Source organism: Mesoplodon mirus (assembly GCF_964341445.2).
Source record: "Mesoplodon mirus genome assembly, chromosome: 9".
Lineage (NCBI taxonomy): Eukaryota > Metazoa > Chordata > Mammalia > Artiodactyla > Ziphiidae > Mesoplodon > Mesoplodon mirus.
Window position 1 is genome coordinate 20,285,944 of NC_138985.1, and position 15,510 is coordinate 20,301,453.

Genomic DNA, 15,510 nt, shown 5'->3' on the forward strand with positions numbered 1-15,510 from the left:
AGATCCCACATGCCGCAACTAAGAGTTTGAATGCTACAACTAAAGATTCCGCATGTGGCAACAAAGATCCTGCATGCCGCAACTAAGACCCAGCACAGCCAAATAAATACATAAATAAATATTTAAAGAAAGAGAGAGAGAGAGAAAGAAAGAGGGAGGGAGGGAGAGGGAGAGATGTACAGTCCTTTTTTCTTATTTTTCCTCCTCTGGGTTCCAAGTCCATACTGTGGCTTCAGAGATTAAAAAGTTTTTCAGAAACACCTGTTTATGAATTTGGAAGAATGCAGAATCACTCTCAGATACCTCAATACCCCCACCAAAAATCCTATGGCTCCCTCCCAGTGTTTAAAAATGCTCATCTCTTTCAACGATGCAACTATTCCTATTCTTGCAACTTCAAAAGCCAAATTAACTGTGCCTCAAAATCCAGATTTCTTTTCACAACTCAGTACCCATCACATCACACATCACAGATGTTCTTCACCTTCCATTCAGACTCACTTTACTGCATCCTCAGGGGTCCTCAAGAAATTTACCTATTTGCCTACCACTAAATTCATAGACATCAACAAGAAAAAAACCAGGCTCATCTATTTCTCCACTTGCTATTCCAGGCAGGTAAGAGAAAGAATATGAACCTCTGTGGCCAAACTACCAGTATAAAGAAATAGCAGGGCCTCCCTGGTGGCGCAGTGGTTGAGAGTCCGCCTGCCGATGCAGGGGATACGGGTTCGTGCCCCGGTCTGGGAGGATCCCATATGCCGCGGAGCGGCTGGGCCTGTGAGCCGTGGCCGCTGGGCCTGCGCGTCCGGAGCCTGTGCTCCGCAACGGGAGGGGCCACAACAGTGAGAGGCCCGCATACCGCAAAAAGAAAAAAAAAAAAAAAAAAAAGAAATAGCAAAAGTTATTTTGTTATAGGATAAAGTACAGCCTTCTTAAAGGATAGTCTCTTCAACAAATGGTCTTGAGAAAACTGGATATCCACATGCAAAAGAATGAAATTGAACCCTTATATTACACCATACACAAATATCAACTCAAAATGGTTTAAAGATTTCAATGTAAGGCATAAAACCATAAAACTCCTAGAAGAAAACATAGGGGGAACGTTTCGTAACACTGGTCCTGGCAATGACACTAGAAGCTCAGGCAATGAAAGCAAAAATAGGCAAGTGGGATTATATCAAACTAAAAACTTCCATATAGGAAAGGAAACAATCAATTTAAAAAAGTATTAAATGTAATAATAACAAGGGAGATTAAAATGAGTGCTAGGCACTGTCCTAAGCACTTTACCTATGTTCACTTATTCAATCCTCCTTACAACTCTATGATGGATATTATTACTATCCTCCATTTTACAGAATAGAAAACTGAGGCCTATTTGATTTATCCCTGGTAACTCGGGAAGTCAGAATTATATCAAGGAAAAGAATGAAAAAAGAAAAAAAAAGTCTAACAAGACCATTTAACAAGCCTTAAGTTATAGCTAATTCTCCCTACCCCACCCTCCTACTTTTGAATTCATTTTTATACCCTTACCTCAGTTGCTGCCAAACAAACTAACACCATATGTCACAGACCACAGGAAATCCATTTACCAGTTAAAGGAAAATCTGTATCTAGAACAAATGCCATTTATTGAACCAGTAACTCTAAACAGAACTTTTTAAGGTACAGAATGTATTAAGGAAGAACATTTTAGATTTTAATGTATTTATTTTGTCATATTTCTTCTGTCAATGAGGTAGATGTATTAAAGGCACTAAAAATATAGTAATTCGCCTTTTGGCTCTCGGAGCAGCACCATGGCGGTCGGAAAGAACAAGCGCCTTACGAAAGGCGGTAAAAAGGGAGCCAAGAAGAAAGTGGTTGACCCATTTTCTAAGAAAGATTGGTATGATGTGAAAGCACCAGCTATGTTCAATATAAGAAATATTGGGAAAACACTAGTCACGAGAACTCAAGGAACCAAAATCGCATCTGATGGCCTCAAGGGTCGTGTGTTTGAAGTGAGCCTTGCTGATCTGCAGAATGATGAAGTTGCATTTAGAAAATTCAAGCTTATTACTGAGGACGTTCAGGGCAAAAACTGCCTGACTAATTTCCATGGCATGGATCTTACCCGTGACAAAATGTGCTCCATGGTCAAAAAATGGCAGACCATGATTGAAGCTCACGTTGATGTCAAGACCACCGATGGTTATTTGCTTCGTCTCTTCTGTGTGGGTTTTACTAAAAAACGCAACAATCAGATTCGGAAGACCTCTTATGCCCAGCACCAGCAGGTCCGCCAGATCCGTAAGAAGATGATGGAAGTCATGACTCGAGAGGTGCAGACAAATGACTTGAAAGAGGTGGTCAATAAATTGATTCCAGACAGCATTGGAAAAGACATAGAAAAGGCCTGCCAGTCTATTTATCCACTCCACGATGTCTTTGTTAGAAAAGTAAAAATGCTGAAGAAGCCCAAGTTTGAATTGGGAAAACTCATGGAGCTACATGGTGAAGGTAGTAGTTCTGGAAAAGCTACTGGGGACGAGACAGGTGCTAAAGTTGAACGAGCTGATGGATATGAACCACCAGTCCAGGAATCTGTTTAAACCTCAGCCTTTTACTGGTGACAAATAAAAGACATCATTTGTGATAAAAAAAAAAAAAAAAATATATAGTAATTCAATTCCCTCTACCATGTTTTGTATTCAGTGAGAGAGATGATGTAAAAACTGAGTTGCGGGCTTCGCTGGTGGCGCAGTGGTTAGGAATCCGCCCACCAATGCTGGGGACATGGGTTCAAGCCCTGGTCCGGGAAGATCCCACATGCTGTGGAGCAGCTAAGCCCGTGCACCACAACTACTGAGTCTGTGCTCTAGAGCTTCCGAGCCACAACTACTGAGCCCGGGCGCCACAACTACCGAGCCCGGGCGCCACAACTACCAAAGCCTGCACACCTAGAGCCCGTGCTCTGCAACAAGAGAAGCCACTGCAGTGAGAAGCCCGCGCACCGCAGCAAAGTGTAGCCCTGGGTCGCTGCAACTAGAGGAAGCCCGCACACAGCAACAAAGACCCAACACAGCCAAAAATAAATAAATTAAATAAATAAATTTAAAAAAAAAACTGAGTTACTATACTGTACTCAATTATACAAAAAATGTAATGTTCTATTAATACAAAGCAGTTCTGAGAGGCCAAAGAAATATTTTTTCCTTTCTCTTTCATTTAAAAACTATTATTAACAAAAAAGGAGAAAAAAGCACAGCAAACATCTCACAACCTACCTTGACCCTCAGAGAAATGAGGGAGGGGGAAATAAGTGACAAGGGCAAACATCCATATCCACAAGCTATTTTTAATCTACTATTCTTAAAATAGGAAGATTTTAATAACAAAAATATGAATGGTTGCCAAAACCAATATCCTAAGTTGATATAGGAGAAAGAATAAAAAGAAATGGATGAAGTTCACTATAAGTGTTAAAACTGACTAGATGGTACTAGAAAAGTACAGTGTCTGGATTTAGATCTTTTGAATAACATTTTAAAATTTTCCATCTGAAGCTGCAAAAGCACATCAACTTTCTGAAAATATCTCTTCAAGAACGTTTCAAACAAAAATTTTTGACAATCCAATATCTGGATACTAAAGGGAATTATGAAAGATGCAATAAAAGTTCTTTAGATGTATAATGGGCACAAAGTAAAAATGTAGAAATAATAACATCATTTTTATTCTTTTACTTTGGAGTGAAACTAATACATGCTGTCATACAGCACTTTCTTATATATAACATTGTAGTTTACAAAGAAACACTTTAGTTTCTGCTATATTAACTTTAACTACTGCTCACAGAAATAACAGTCTCTTTGCTGCCATATCACTGTGGAAATGAAGCTGGAATGACGCTAGCCCACCAACAGTTGTTTAAAAAGCAGATACCCAAGAGAGCAAGAAAACTGCCGCAAGTTCAGCTCAACAAAGCAAGCATATATAAACACCTCAACATTTTAAGAGACATTGTTGCTTTAAAGAGCCATTCTTTTTGTGCTAACATACAAAAATCCAGACATCTAAATATCTCATCATTATTATATCAAACATATAGCCTTAATCTCTGTGACAGAGATATTTCTCTCCCTCCCTCTCATTCAGGGATAAAATTCTAGAGTCAGGTTCCATGATCACAGAATAGGAATACGTCCTGGTAAGATTACTGAGGTTATGTACCAAGGCCAAGAGCTGAGAAATATCAGGCAAGCACATACAGGGCAAAAACACTGAATATACTATCAAGTAAGAGTGGTAACAAAAAAGAAAAATCAAAGCAGAGTCAGTGTCCCAGGGATCTAGCCCAGGAGCGAAGATAAAAATTGCACAATAGCTTTTAATTTAAGAACAAAGTGGTTCCGATGAAAACGATGAGGACTTAGTGATCCAGGAAGGTTTCAAGGGGATGTAGGATTGAACTGGTCCTGACCTGAAGGTAGAATACAGGCACGCTTGGGGAGGACAATTTGCAACAAGAGACTCAGTCCCTCTACCAGCCTTAATAAATTAGAGCAGGAATGAACACAGCCGACAGGCTGCATGCTGTGGGGCTCAGTCTCAGCAAGAGCATCTGAGGATGAGAGTGACCAAAACCACAAAATCCTTTAATAAAAGAGAAAGGTACTCCTTTAATAAGTGAAAAAGATACTTAAGACGGCCCCTTAAGGATGTGTTAAGACTCCGGCAGAAATGGAGCTGAAGCACATCAGGCAGAGGGAAAGCAGTAAGGAGAACACAGGCAAACGCGGGGCTTTAGGCTTGCCAGCAGCGTGGCATCCGTGGAACAGAACAAACTCAGCTGCAAAGATGGTGCAGAGAGACGCTGGAGACCACTGCTGGGTTCTGAAATTGGTAGAAAAGCAAGTAAGCAGTAAACGGGGAGTAAGGAAGTGACAAAACCACGTGTGCCTCAGAAGGTTTAATCTGGCACACTTAAGTAAGATGAATGGAAGAACACAGGATGCCAAAAAATTTACCTAGAGTGCATTTACTTTCCTATAAAAGGCATATATATATATATATACACCAATGGGCTGCCCTTGATTTACTTTTCAAATTTGTTCTACTTTTATTAAAAAACAACCATATACATAGATAAAAGTGTACTGAGGCTTCCCTGGTGGCGCAGTGGTTGAGAGTCCGCCTGCCGATGCAGGGGACACGGGTTCGTGCCCCGGTCCGGGAGGATCCCACATGCCACAGAGCGGCTGGGCCCGTGAGCCATGGCCGCTGAGCCTGCGCTTCCGGAGCCTGTGCTCCACAACGGGAGAGGCCACGACAGTGAGAGGCCTGCATACCGCAAAAAAAAAAAAAAAAAAAAAAAAAAAAAAAATCCTATCCTGTGACCCTGCCTTAGGAATTTATTCATAGAAAACAATCCAAACATTTTTCAGTTAAAAAGAGTACATAACAATTATAAAGAATCACTGTTTATAGTAGCAAACAATATTATAGGACCTTATGAATCCAATATTCCTGAATTCATTAAAAAATAAGATTTATTTTTAAAATGAAGTTTACAGAGTCAGTAGTACATTAAAGCAAAAATGGCCATATTAAAAACTGTATTTAGTAAATTGTCATTAATCACAAACTTGCAATGAGTTTTCAAAAGAAAGTAAATAACACAAAAGTATTCACAAATGAAGTGACCAGTCATAAAATTAAAGTCTCTCTCCCTACTTAAAAAAAAAAAGACACAGATCTATTTAATGGAGGCATAGATTAGTCAGTTTTTCTCTGAAACTAAGCATTTGATAACAGAATGCAGATATCAATACAATTCAATGAAACTAAAAATCTTGAAAATATACAAGACTTCAAGGGGACAATAAAATAGATATAAATAGTAGCAAAGTTCCTGACAAATGAGAACCTAGCCAACCAACTAACAACTGCAGATGACAAGATCAACAAAAATAATGCATTAAGAGGCTCTTCAAATGAGGACAACATATACATATAAGAATTAGGGGAGGTCACTGCTAAAAGAGATGAAGCTCTCAACTATTTGACAAAATAAGTCCCTCAGTAATTCCTGTAAAATTCAAACAGGAAGTGAAATATATTGGAGGGAGGGGAATGGGGATATTACAACAGAAGTAATATTTGAGTCATTCTTTGTTCATTCTATGAACTGGCCTACAGATGCAACAATGATATTATATTTTGTTAAGTATAAGGTAAAATTAATTTAATTTTAATAGTTTATAGTTATTCTTATACCAAGATAAGGCCCAGATAAACCTTTTTCACCATTTATGTGAAATTTATGTCCTTAATTAAAATAGATTCACATTAAGAAGACTTTTCCTATTCCAGTTATAATCAGGTAAATGAGACTTTATTTTAGTAAATTCATTTATGTAAAAATAAAAAATAGACAAGAAAAGGACTGCAAACATATATACCAGTAGTTGCCACTGGAAGGTGAGGCTGTGGGTGATTTTTTTTCTAGGGGATAGAATTAAACAAATATTGTCTGAAACGATGCAAATAATATTAGTTAATAAAATTTTGAAACATACGCTAATATTACATCTATGGATTACTATTGCTTTTTGATCTGTCCATAGAGAGTGAGGTCTAAATTAGAAAAAAAATCTCTCTTTCTCACTTAAGAAATATATCCTGGGCCATGGGCATATTCCCATTTGCCACTTCATTCAATCCTTACTATAATTCAACAAACTAATTATTATCTTCACTATCTGGAGACTAAAATTAAATAAATGTCTCCAGGTTATAAAACTAAACAGCGGATAAGCCATCCTTCAAACCAAGACTGTCTACAAAGCCCATGCTCATTACACTTAGTTATGCATTACTCTATGGAGACAGCCTTAAAATAACTTACACATTAATAGAAGAAATAAAGAAGCTACAGAAAGCACCAAGCAATGAAGCTAGGTGCACTGATGCTACAGGAAGCAGGAGACGGGTACTCTTAACCTCGGGGTGGGAAAGAAAAAAGGCACAGCAGATGTGGGCAGAGAAGGGTATGAGAGCTTCAAAGAACACAAGAACCCCAAAATGAGGAGAAAGATGTGATAGACCATTCCAGGCAGAGAGAACGATGTAGTGTTTGGAAACTACAATTACTATTATTTGGCAATTGCTCCCCGAAATTTTTAAGTGACTTTTAGCTAGAGAGATGGAACAGTCAAATATTCACTTACAATACCTAATATTTAATTTAAATATATTTAATTTAACTATTTAATAGTTTTTAATTCACATGAATATTACTCAGAAAGATTGTTTTTCTCACTCTCATGAAGCAAGTTTATTCAAATGTTTCACATGCATCTTTGTCACGACTGTATTCCATTAATAAAGCCACTTCATATAGTCAGTTTTCCAAAAGATAGCATCTCCATTTTTAAGATTCTTGAGATAAACTGTTTTTTTTTTTTTTTTTTTTTTACTTAAGTATATAAGATATGGCCACTGAACTGTTATCCCCAGTCGATATAACTATTTCATTCAGGTCAGTTAATTTTCCCATTTTATACACATACCATCTCCACATTACAGTCAATTATTGTTTTACGTTTTTATGTGATCTTTAAAAGGCCTTAGAAAGACAGTCAATATTGGCAACTGTGAGAAATAATTGTAAAATTGGTGTTAAATGCCTTTGTCTTTTTTTTTTTTTACTACTTCCACTACTGAATTCTAAAAATATCTGAAACGAAGCACTGATTAAAATAATTTTGATTCATAATGTCATTACAAAGAATTCTATTCAACATAGTCGTTGAGATAGTTCCCCCTCATATAAGAGACGCTATGCAGCGCTCTTTTCTGGGAGATAACTTCTTGAGCAGAGTACTCACCTGATACTCTAGCAGTCACGGTACTTCTATATTAACTTCTACATGCACATTAGAGGAAGGGGAAAAGTGAAATTTAAAATGTTTGACCTAGATCAGTGGTTCTCAAAGTGTGGCACATACTAGAAGCTCCTGAAGAGCTTGTTAAAGCACAGATTTCTGGAGTCTGTCTTGGAGTTTCTGATTCCGCAGGAATGGAGTACAGTCTAAGAGGTTGCATTTCTTAAAAGTTCCCGGGTGGTGCCAATGCTGCTGTTCTGGACACCACGCTTTGATCCAGATTTTGCCAGACCTTGTTCATCATGTTAAGGGTCTGGATTTTATCCTTAGGCTATGGTTGTCACTGAGGAATTTCAAGCAGGGAAATGACAGCATAAGATTTGTGGTTTTAAAAATATCACTCTTACAGCAATATGGACAATGGAGCTTTCACATATAACATATTTCATTGATTCTAATGCACATTATTTTTTACATTTATAATTTCCACAAGCAGGATGCATTTTTGCAATCAATGGTGTATCATAGTTTAATAGGCAGTGAATTTTCTTTCTTAGTAGCACATAAAATAATGGTGTATTATAATTTGTATAAGTTCCTGATTCTCTGAAAAACAATGTCATTTCTTCTCATACGGTGGTGCTATAAAAGAGAAAGCAGGTTTTATACCCATTTTACAGATGAGGAAACAGATTTTAGGACAGTGTAAGAGACCCATTCCAGAACACACAGCTAGTAAACAACAGGTGCAAGATTAGAAAATCCAATTATTTATTTATTTATTTATTTATTTATTTTTTGCGGTATGCAGGCCTCTCACTGTTGTGGCCTCTCCCCTTGCGGAGCATGTGGGATCCTCCCGGATCGGGGCACGAACCCACATCCCCCGCATTGGCAGGCGGACTCCCAACCACTGCGCCACCAGGGAAGCCCCAGAAAATCCAAAAATTTTGACATATTAAACCAAGCATCTTTCCCCTAATATGATACTGCTTATAATAATGGCCTGTAGTTTGCCTGCCAGAGAGAGGGAAAGGAGGTGAGGGCAAACCAGTGCACCATACATATCACCAGGAGCCAAGTAAGATTTTATGGGCACCAGGTGTGAAATACCAAATTAAAGCAACCAAGATAAACTGCTTCAAGACTTCTATTAAGAAACTATAAATAAATGAAAACAGCCAAATGAACCATCTCCAAAAATATACAGATAGAATCAAACAACAGTTTGGGAACACAGTTTCTTTCACACAGTGGTGCAAGATGCAGAATATGACATAACATCTCTGAAGAGACAGACACTGGTTTGAGGATTCACTTTAAATTATAGTAGGTGATACCATCAAGTCAGGTTTCTGACAAAACGGGTCCTGCACCTGAAGAGCCGCCAGAACACTGCATTATCGGCTTCCTAAGAGATGCCAGAAAGCTATTTCAGCAGCAAATAAAAATGACTCCTCAAAAAACCACAGACTGTATGCTTTTGATCAAATTTGGTTTGAGGGACTTCCCTGGTGGTGCAGTGGTTGGGACTCCTTGCTCCCAATGCAGGGAGCCTGGATTCAGGCCCTGATCAGGGAACTAGATCCCACATGCATGCCACAACTAAGAGTTTACATGCCACAAATGAGGAGCCAGCATGCCACAAATAAGACCCAGTGCAACCGAATAAATATTAAAAAAAAAAAAATTGGTTTGAAAAGGTGTGACTTTCTGAAATACTGTTCTGGAGGCTGCCAAATGATTTTTCAATTCTAAGACTTAAATGAGAAAATTAGAATAGAAAATCTAACAAATACTATTTGTCATAACATCCTATGTATTCCCACTCCCTACTGCAGGTCTACTAATAAAAAGATTCACTAAATTCTGCAATCTCAGCACACTTGAATACCATGACTCTGATAAGTGATGAACTGTCACACAGATGGTGCCTACCACTTTGGTGCTCTATTAAAACTGTAAGCCAGACTTTAAGAACCCAAAGAAAGGACGTCCCTGGTGGTGCAGAGGTTAAGAATCTGCCTGCCAATGTAGGGGACACGGGTTCGAGCCCTGGTCTGGGAAGATCCCACATGCCACAGAGCAACTAAGCCCGTGTGCCACAACTACTGAGCCTGCGAGCCACAACTACTGAAGCCCGTGCACCTAGAGCCCGTGCTCCGCAACGAGAGAAGCCACCTCAATGAGAAGCCTGTGCACCGCAACGAAGAGTAGCCCCTGCTCACCGCAACTAGAGAGAGCCCGTGCTCAGCAACGGAGACCCAATGCAGCCAAAAATAAAAGTAAATAAATAAATTTATTACCACCAAAAAAAAAAAAAAGAACCCAAGGAAACAGGTCCAGAGCAATTAACAGAAGATATTTCTATTTTTCGTGCTTGGTTTTAGGTTCATTATAAACATTTAAGCCTTGGACTGATTTACAGAAAATCATTTAAATGTTTATAAACAGCCAATAACAGGGGTGGTACATTCTGAAAATTAAAGCTCTAAAAAAGCTACAGTATTATTAGGCTTCACACAACTCACGAGCAAAATAACCAAGAGTTAAAGGCAAGGCATATATCTAAGTCAACCCCTGTCAAAATAACTAGTATTCCATACTCTGCCAACCAGACAAAGAAATGACAAGAGGTTCTAAGTAAGGGCTGAATCATGCAGGGTAAACAACAGCAAAGCAACGTTACTTGAGACTCCAACTAGGGGCAATTAACAATCATTTTCAAGTCAAAGTAGATTCCCTTTAAAGGCACTGCGTGCCTCATTCAAATTCCTAATAAATGAATATCAAGATAACTAGATCATCATTATTATTTTTATCATCATCATCATCCCTTGGGTGTAAACTGATGGTAAAAAAAAATGCTCAAATGGAAGTCACCAAAAAGCATTGCCTCCCCCTCCTGGAGTGGGAGATGTGGTCTGTTCCTGCTCTCTGGAGGCCCAGGCTCAGCTTGGAACACTCTCACTCTCTCAAAGAGTCACTCAAGGGCACAGGTAGCAAAATCAAAGTCGGACGGGTCCAGCTACAGTGGTGGTGTGTCCAGTAGCCATGAGATCCCAAGACTAAGCCAATGGCATGAGGGTATCTGCTGCGTCTCTTAGCTGTCCCTTAGCTTTTCTGTTGTTCCATCACCTTCTTCAATCATTCCAATATCTTCTATTCGTATTGAAAATAGCCAGTCAGTTTGTACTGCTTGGCATGCAGAAGCTTGATTGATAGGCTTTACCATTACACAGTCTCCCTTTTATTGTTGTTAAAATTAAACGATTTTTGAAAACATGTTTAGTTGTTTTGCTTTGGTTTTAATAACAGAATCATTTCGTTTTAGTAGAAAGTTAGAAATGAGAGATCAAGACAGTGAAGAAAGTAACATTATTTGTAATTCCACCTAGACAGAAACAACCACAACCATTCTGGAGCACACCTTTCCAAGCTTTCAGTGGAAGCGGACATCTTGACCCCAGAGAAGAAAGCGTAGACACTGTGACCACACTGGAGATCTATGAAGTCATTAAGCCAGGGCACGACGACCACATGTTCATCACCCAATACACTGTGAGAGTGAAAGGGCTTCTTTCCCTCCTTCCCCTATTAATAAGTCAGCCAAGAAAACATACATAAATTGGGGTAATCCCTGGCAAATCCAATTGTACAATTCCCTTACATATCAGAATAGCTGAGCCTACTATTTAGGAACCCCTACTTAAGAAATAGTCCCATTTGTCCAAAGAGGATATGAATTACAAATTCTTCTTACTTATTTAGCACAACTTATTTTTATCACTTGGCAAAAAGAGAAACCTTTAAAAAAGGAGGAGGGGGAAGGGGGAGGAGAAGAAGAAACACCTAAGTCCTAGCAAATTGAAAAAAAAATTTTTCATATGCACTGGGGAATCAAAATATTCAAGTAACTCCGTTTATTTTGATATTTGCTTTACCGCAATGGTCTGGAACCAAACCCACAACATCTCCAAAGTATGCCTGTACGGGTAAAATTATTCCATGGTGTTTGAAGTCAGAATAAGGGTTTTGTTTGGTGCCTAGGGGCCAGGATTGGCTAGGAAAAGGCACTAAGGAACTTTCCTGGGTAAATCTGTACCCATATGTACATATTTAAATGTGCATATGTAAATATTCATTGAGCTGTATACTGAAATTAATACATTTTACTCAGTTAATTGCATGCTTGTTATATTTCACAGAATGTTTTAAAAAGAAAACACCACAAGAACATCATGTTCATTACATTACATTGTATGTATAAAAAAAAGAGAAAAATTTAACAAAAAACTTCTTAAACAAAAACCTATAATATAATTAGCATCAGAAAGTACAAAATATAAATAACGCACCTTCCTTAAGTTAGAAAAAAAGTTGATACAATTTATCTTTGCACAGGAAGTCACTCAATAAAAAATACATACAGAACAAAAGACTTTTTCCCTGAATCATCAGGGCACCACTGAAGCAGTACATCCAGTTTTTCACACCCAAAATAAAATAACGGCATCTTTTTGGTTTTCCCCCCTGTAAGTGGGTCAGAGCCCTTAAGAAGGCTAGAGGGGGAAAATAGCCTGATCATCAAAATACACTGTTTCAAACATACTCCTAGAAGCTGATAAGATGTAATGGGATGAGAGCAGAAAATAAAACATAATTAACAAAATCTAGTTAGACAGAACCAGATATAGGAATAGTACTACTCTATAATATAAAGCAAGAGAAAAATATGAAAGTATGAAAACTTTGAATACAGATTTAAATACAGTGATAAATGGTTGATAAGAATAAGAAAGCCAGAGCCCCTGAGCTTTTAATCCCTCCCACCCACCCCTTTTAAGCCAGGATCTTGCTTTGTAGCAGCTTCACTTTTCTTCACTTTTGGCTTCCTGCCCTAGTCAGCAATTGCTCCTTACCTACAGGCTACCTACTTCCTTACCTCTTTTCTCAAAGTATTCTCTTTTGAAGATGAACCCTGCTCACATTCCCTATCACCACTGATCATATTTTACCTACAGTAAATTCAACCTCTAGATCAAATACACTGGGCACAAACTAAAAGGTCAAAAGTAAATTTTCTATAAACTTATTTTTATCCTTTTATGGAGCAATAGTGAAATAATCATTTTATCTGGAAGCAGTATGGAATGAACTACTTTAAAACATTTCTTCAAAACTGAGTCCCAAGAATATAGAAGAGGTACAAAAAACACGCAAGGCAGCATACATTATGCCTGGTTTATAGAGTCCCCTCCATATAAATCCTGGCCAGAAATTACAGTCGGGGACAAATGGAGGGAGAAGAAACAAAAAATTTTAACTTTAAAAGCCTAAACATAGATTGTAGTTTCAGAAAGTACAGGGTGAGCTAACAGCTGACCTTTGAACCTCACTAGTCTCCAAAAATGGAAAGATTTCTGGGCGATGAGAAAGAATATTGCTTTGAAACGGCAATGCCTAAAATACATTTTCTCCATATGTTTTATATTAAATATGCTCTTGATTTATTGTAGGACTTTACCTACTACAAATGAAAATATTTACTTGATATTTACCAAAATGTTTATTTATCAAATATTTCTATCTGATATATTTATTTACTGAATATTTACCTAAGTGTTTAAGGTACTTAAATAAAAGTAACCTTTGGCAGCACTACTCCAGTTCACAGTCTGTAATCTTTATTTTTATTATCATTTTGTTTCAGTTTTTAAAAATGTTCAATAATCATTTTGTCAAATTGGAGGGAAGAGTTGAAAGGCAAGAAGATGCAAGAACTCTAAGTGAAAACAGAGAAATGATGTCAGAATACAAAATAAATTAACTTTTTAAAAAAAGATTGTGTGGTAAGAATGGGATGTATATTTCTTTTGGTAATTTTGCTTCTAAAGAATTCTAATCCTGGGCTTCCCTGGTGGCGCGGTGGTTGAGAGTCCGCCTGCCGATGCAGGGGACATGGGTTCGTGCCCCGGTCCGGGAGGATCCCACACGCCGCAGAGCGGCTGGGCCCGTTGGGCCATGGCTGCTGAGCCTGCGCGTCTGGAGCCTGTGCTCCACAGTGGGAGAGGCCGCAGCAGCGAGAGGCCCCCATACTGCAAAAAAAAAAAAAAAAAAAAAGAATTCTAATCCTGATACCAAAATTAGATGGTGGCAAATTGTGGTATGTAACAGGGCTGATGGGCTAAATTTAGACGTTCCTTCTCTGCAGCATCTACCAGCTCCTAGACCATCTACTGAATTGTTATCTTGTCCTAAACACTTCATATACATTATCTTCATGTACATTATCTCAGTTAAATTTCATGAGTACCCAACTGCTATGCATTCTTATATTTGCTTTATACAGAAACAGAAACTGGGGCCCAAAGAAGGTTAACTACTTGCCCAAGGTAAACAAAGTCAGTCAGTGATCCGAGCTCAATCAAAAATCTGGCCTAATTCCAAAACATCGCTATTTTTCTATGCCACATTCTCTCTCCTAAAACAGTACCATCCACTGCCTCTTAAGCCTCTATTTTATATATATTATCTCCTTAAATCCTTACAATTCCATGTGAGGTGGGCACTATCATCTTTATTTTAAAAATTAGGAAAACTAAGACAAAGAAGTTAGGTAGCTAGCTAGGATTTAGTTTCTGGTTCATAGCTCCAAAGGCCATATACTCTTTCCAATATATCATGCTGCTTTCAGTTCTAAAATTCTATAACCACATCATCACAAGATGATCCCTTCCTTTACAGGAAAGAGTGATTCTGCGCAGGATGAAGATCAAGTCAGACAGGATCTTTTGTTACCACGGCAACTCTCCTCTTCCTCCCTTCACAGGCCCCGCTCAACGCTCTCAGCAAAATGACCAAACAACTTCTTCAGGTTTATCATCATTTACTCCCCTACCCCTGTCAAAGATACTTGGAGATGCTTAAAGATAGCAGAAGGAAATCTGCCCTTAGAAAAAGTCCTCAGGGCCACTGTCAACTCTGCAGGATAATCTTACTCCAAGCCCAAGGACCAAATTAAGTTTGGTATATTTTTAAAACAAAAAAATTAAATATTTCACACTGTCACTTCCATCTTGTGCCATTATCAACCTGGTTCATGACAGACGTTTCTAAGTATGCTACTTCATCTGTAAAATGAACAACATGATCTCAAGTGACCCTTCCATTTTAGGGCTCTAAGTTATCTGATACACATCCCCTCTTCCTTTGCCTGCTTGTGAAGAACAGACTGGAAATCTGGGGAGGGGGAGGATGTAGATAAAACCCCACAGCAGTCAGTAAAGCAAAGTAACCATTATTAGGTTCTAATGTATACACAAAGATCTACTCCTAGGCGCACAAAGTCCAATCTGAAACGAGCAACAAAAAACAAGCCAGAGCTTGTGCTTTGCCAACCCAAAATGAATCACCTATTTTTAGCTTAAATCCACTCAAGAGATGGCCTAGGCTGGTCTGCAGCAGCCAACTGAACAGTTGAACAGTCAACTGGGCTCACCAATGAATCTTTAAGGCAAGTCGGTTCTCCAATCCTTAAGAGTAACCTTTGGCTTGACTGCAGCTATAAAGCAAATATAAGAACAGAAAGCTAGAAAGATTTTCAGTTTGCCAAGAGAGTAGCATTTCA

The 15,510-nt window shown here is 38.4% G+C and overlaps 2 protein-coding genes across 10 annotated transcripts in view; one reads left to right on the plus strand and one right to left on the minus strand.

The window, feature by feature from the left end:
* Positions 1 to 15,510, minus strand: part of SRPK2 (SRSF protein kinase 2) — a 237,020-nt gene that overhangs the window by 105,681 nt on the left and 115,829 nt on the right. The gene's annotated exons all lie outside the window — the stretch shown is intronic.
* LOC309810389 (small ribosomal subunit protein eS1) lies at positions 1,791 to 2,631 on the plus strand. Its single transcript, XM_082632387.1, has one exon. The coding sequence runs from the start codon at positions 1,809 to 1,811 to the stop codon at positions 2,601 to 2,603; it is 795 nt and encodes a 264-aa protein (XP_082488513.1). The 5' UTR covers positions 1,791 to 1,808; the 3' UTR covers positions 2,604 to 2,631.

Coding starts and splice junctions, on each gene's coding strand:
- LOC309810389 (XM_082632387.1), top strand. CDS start 1,809: ATGGCGGTCGGAAAGAACAAGCGCCTTACGAAAGGCGGTAAAAAGGGA.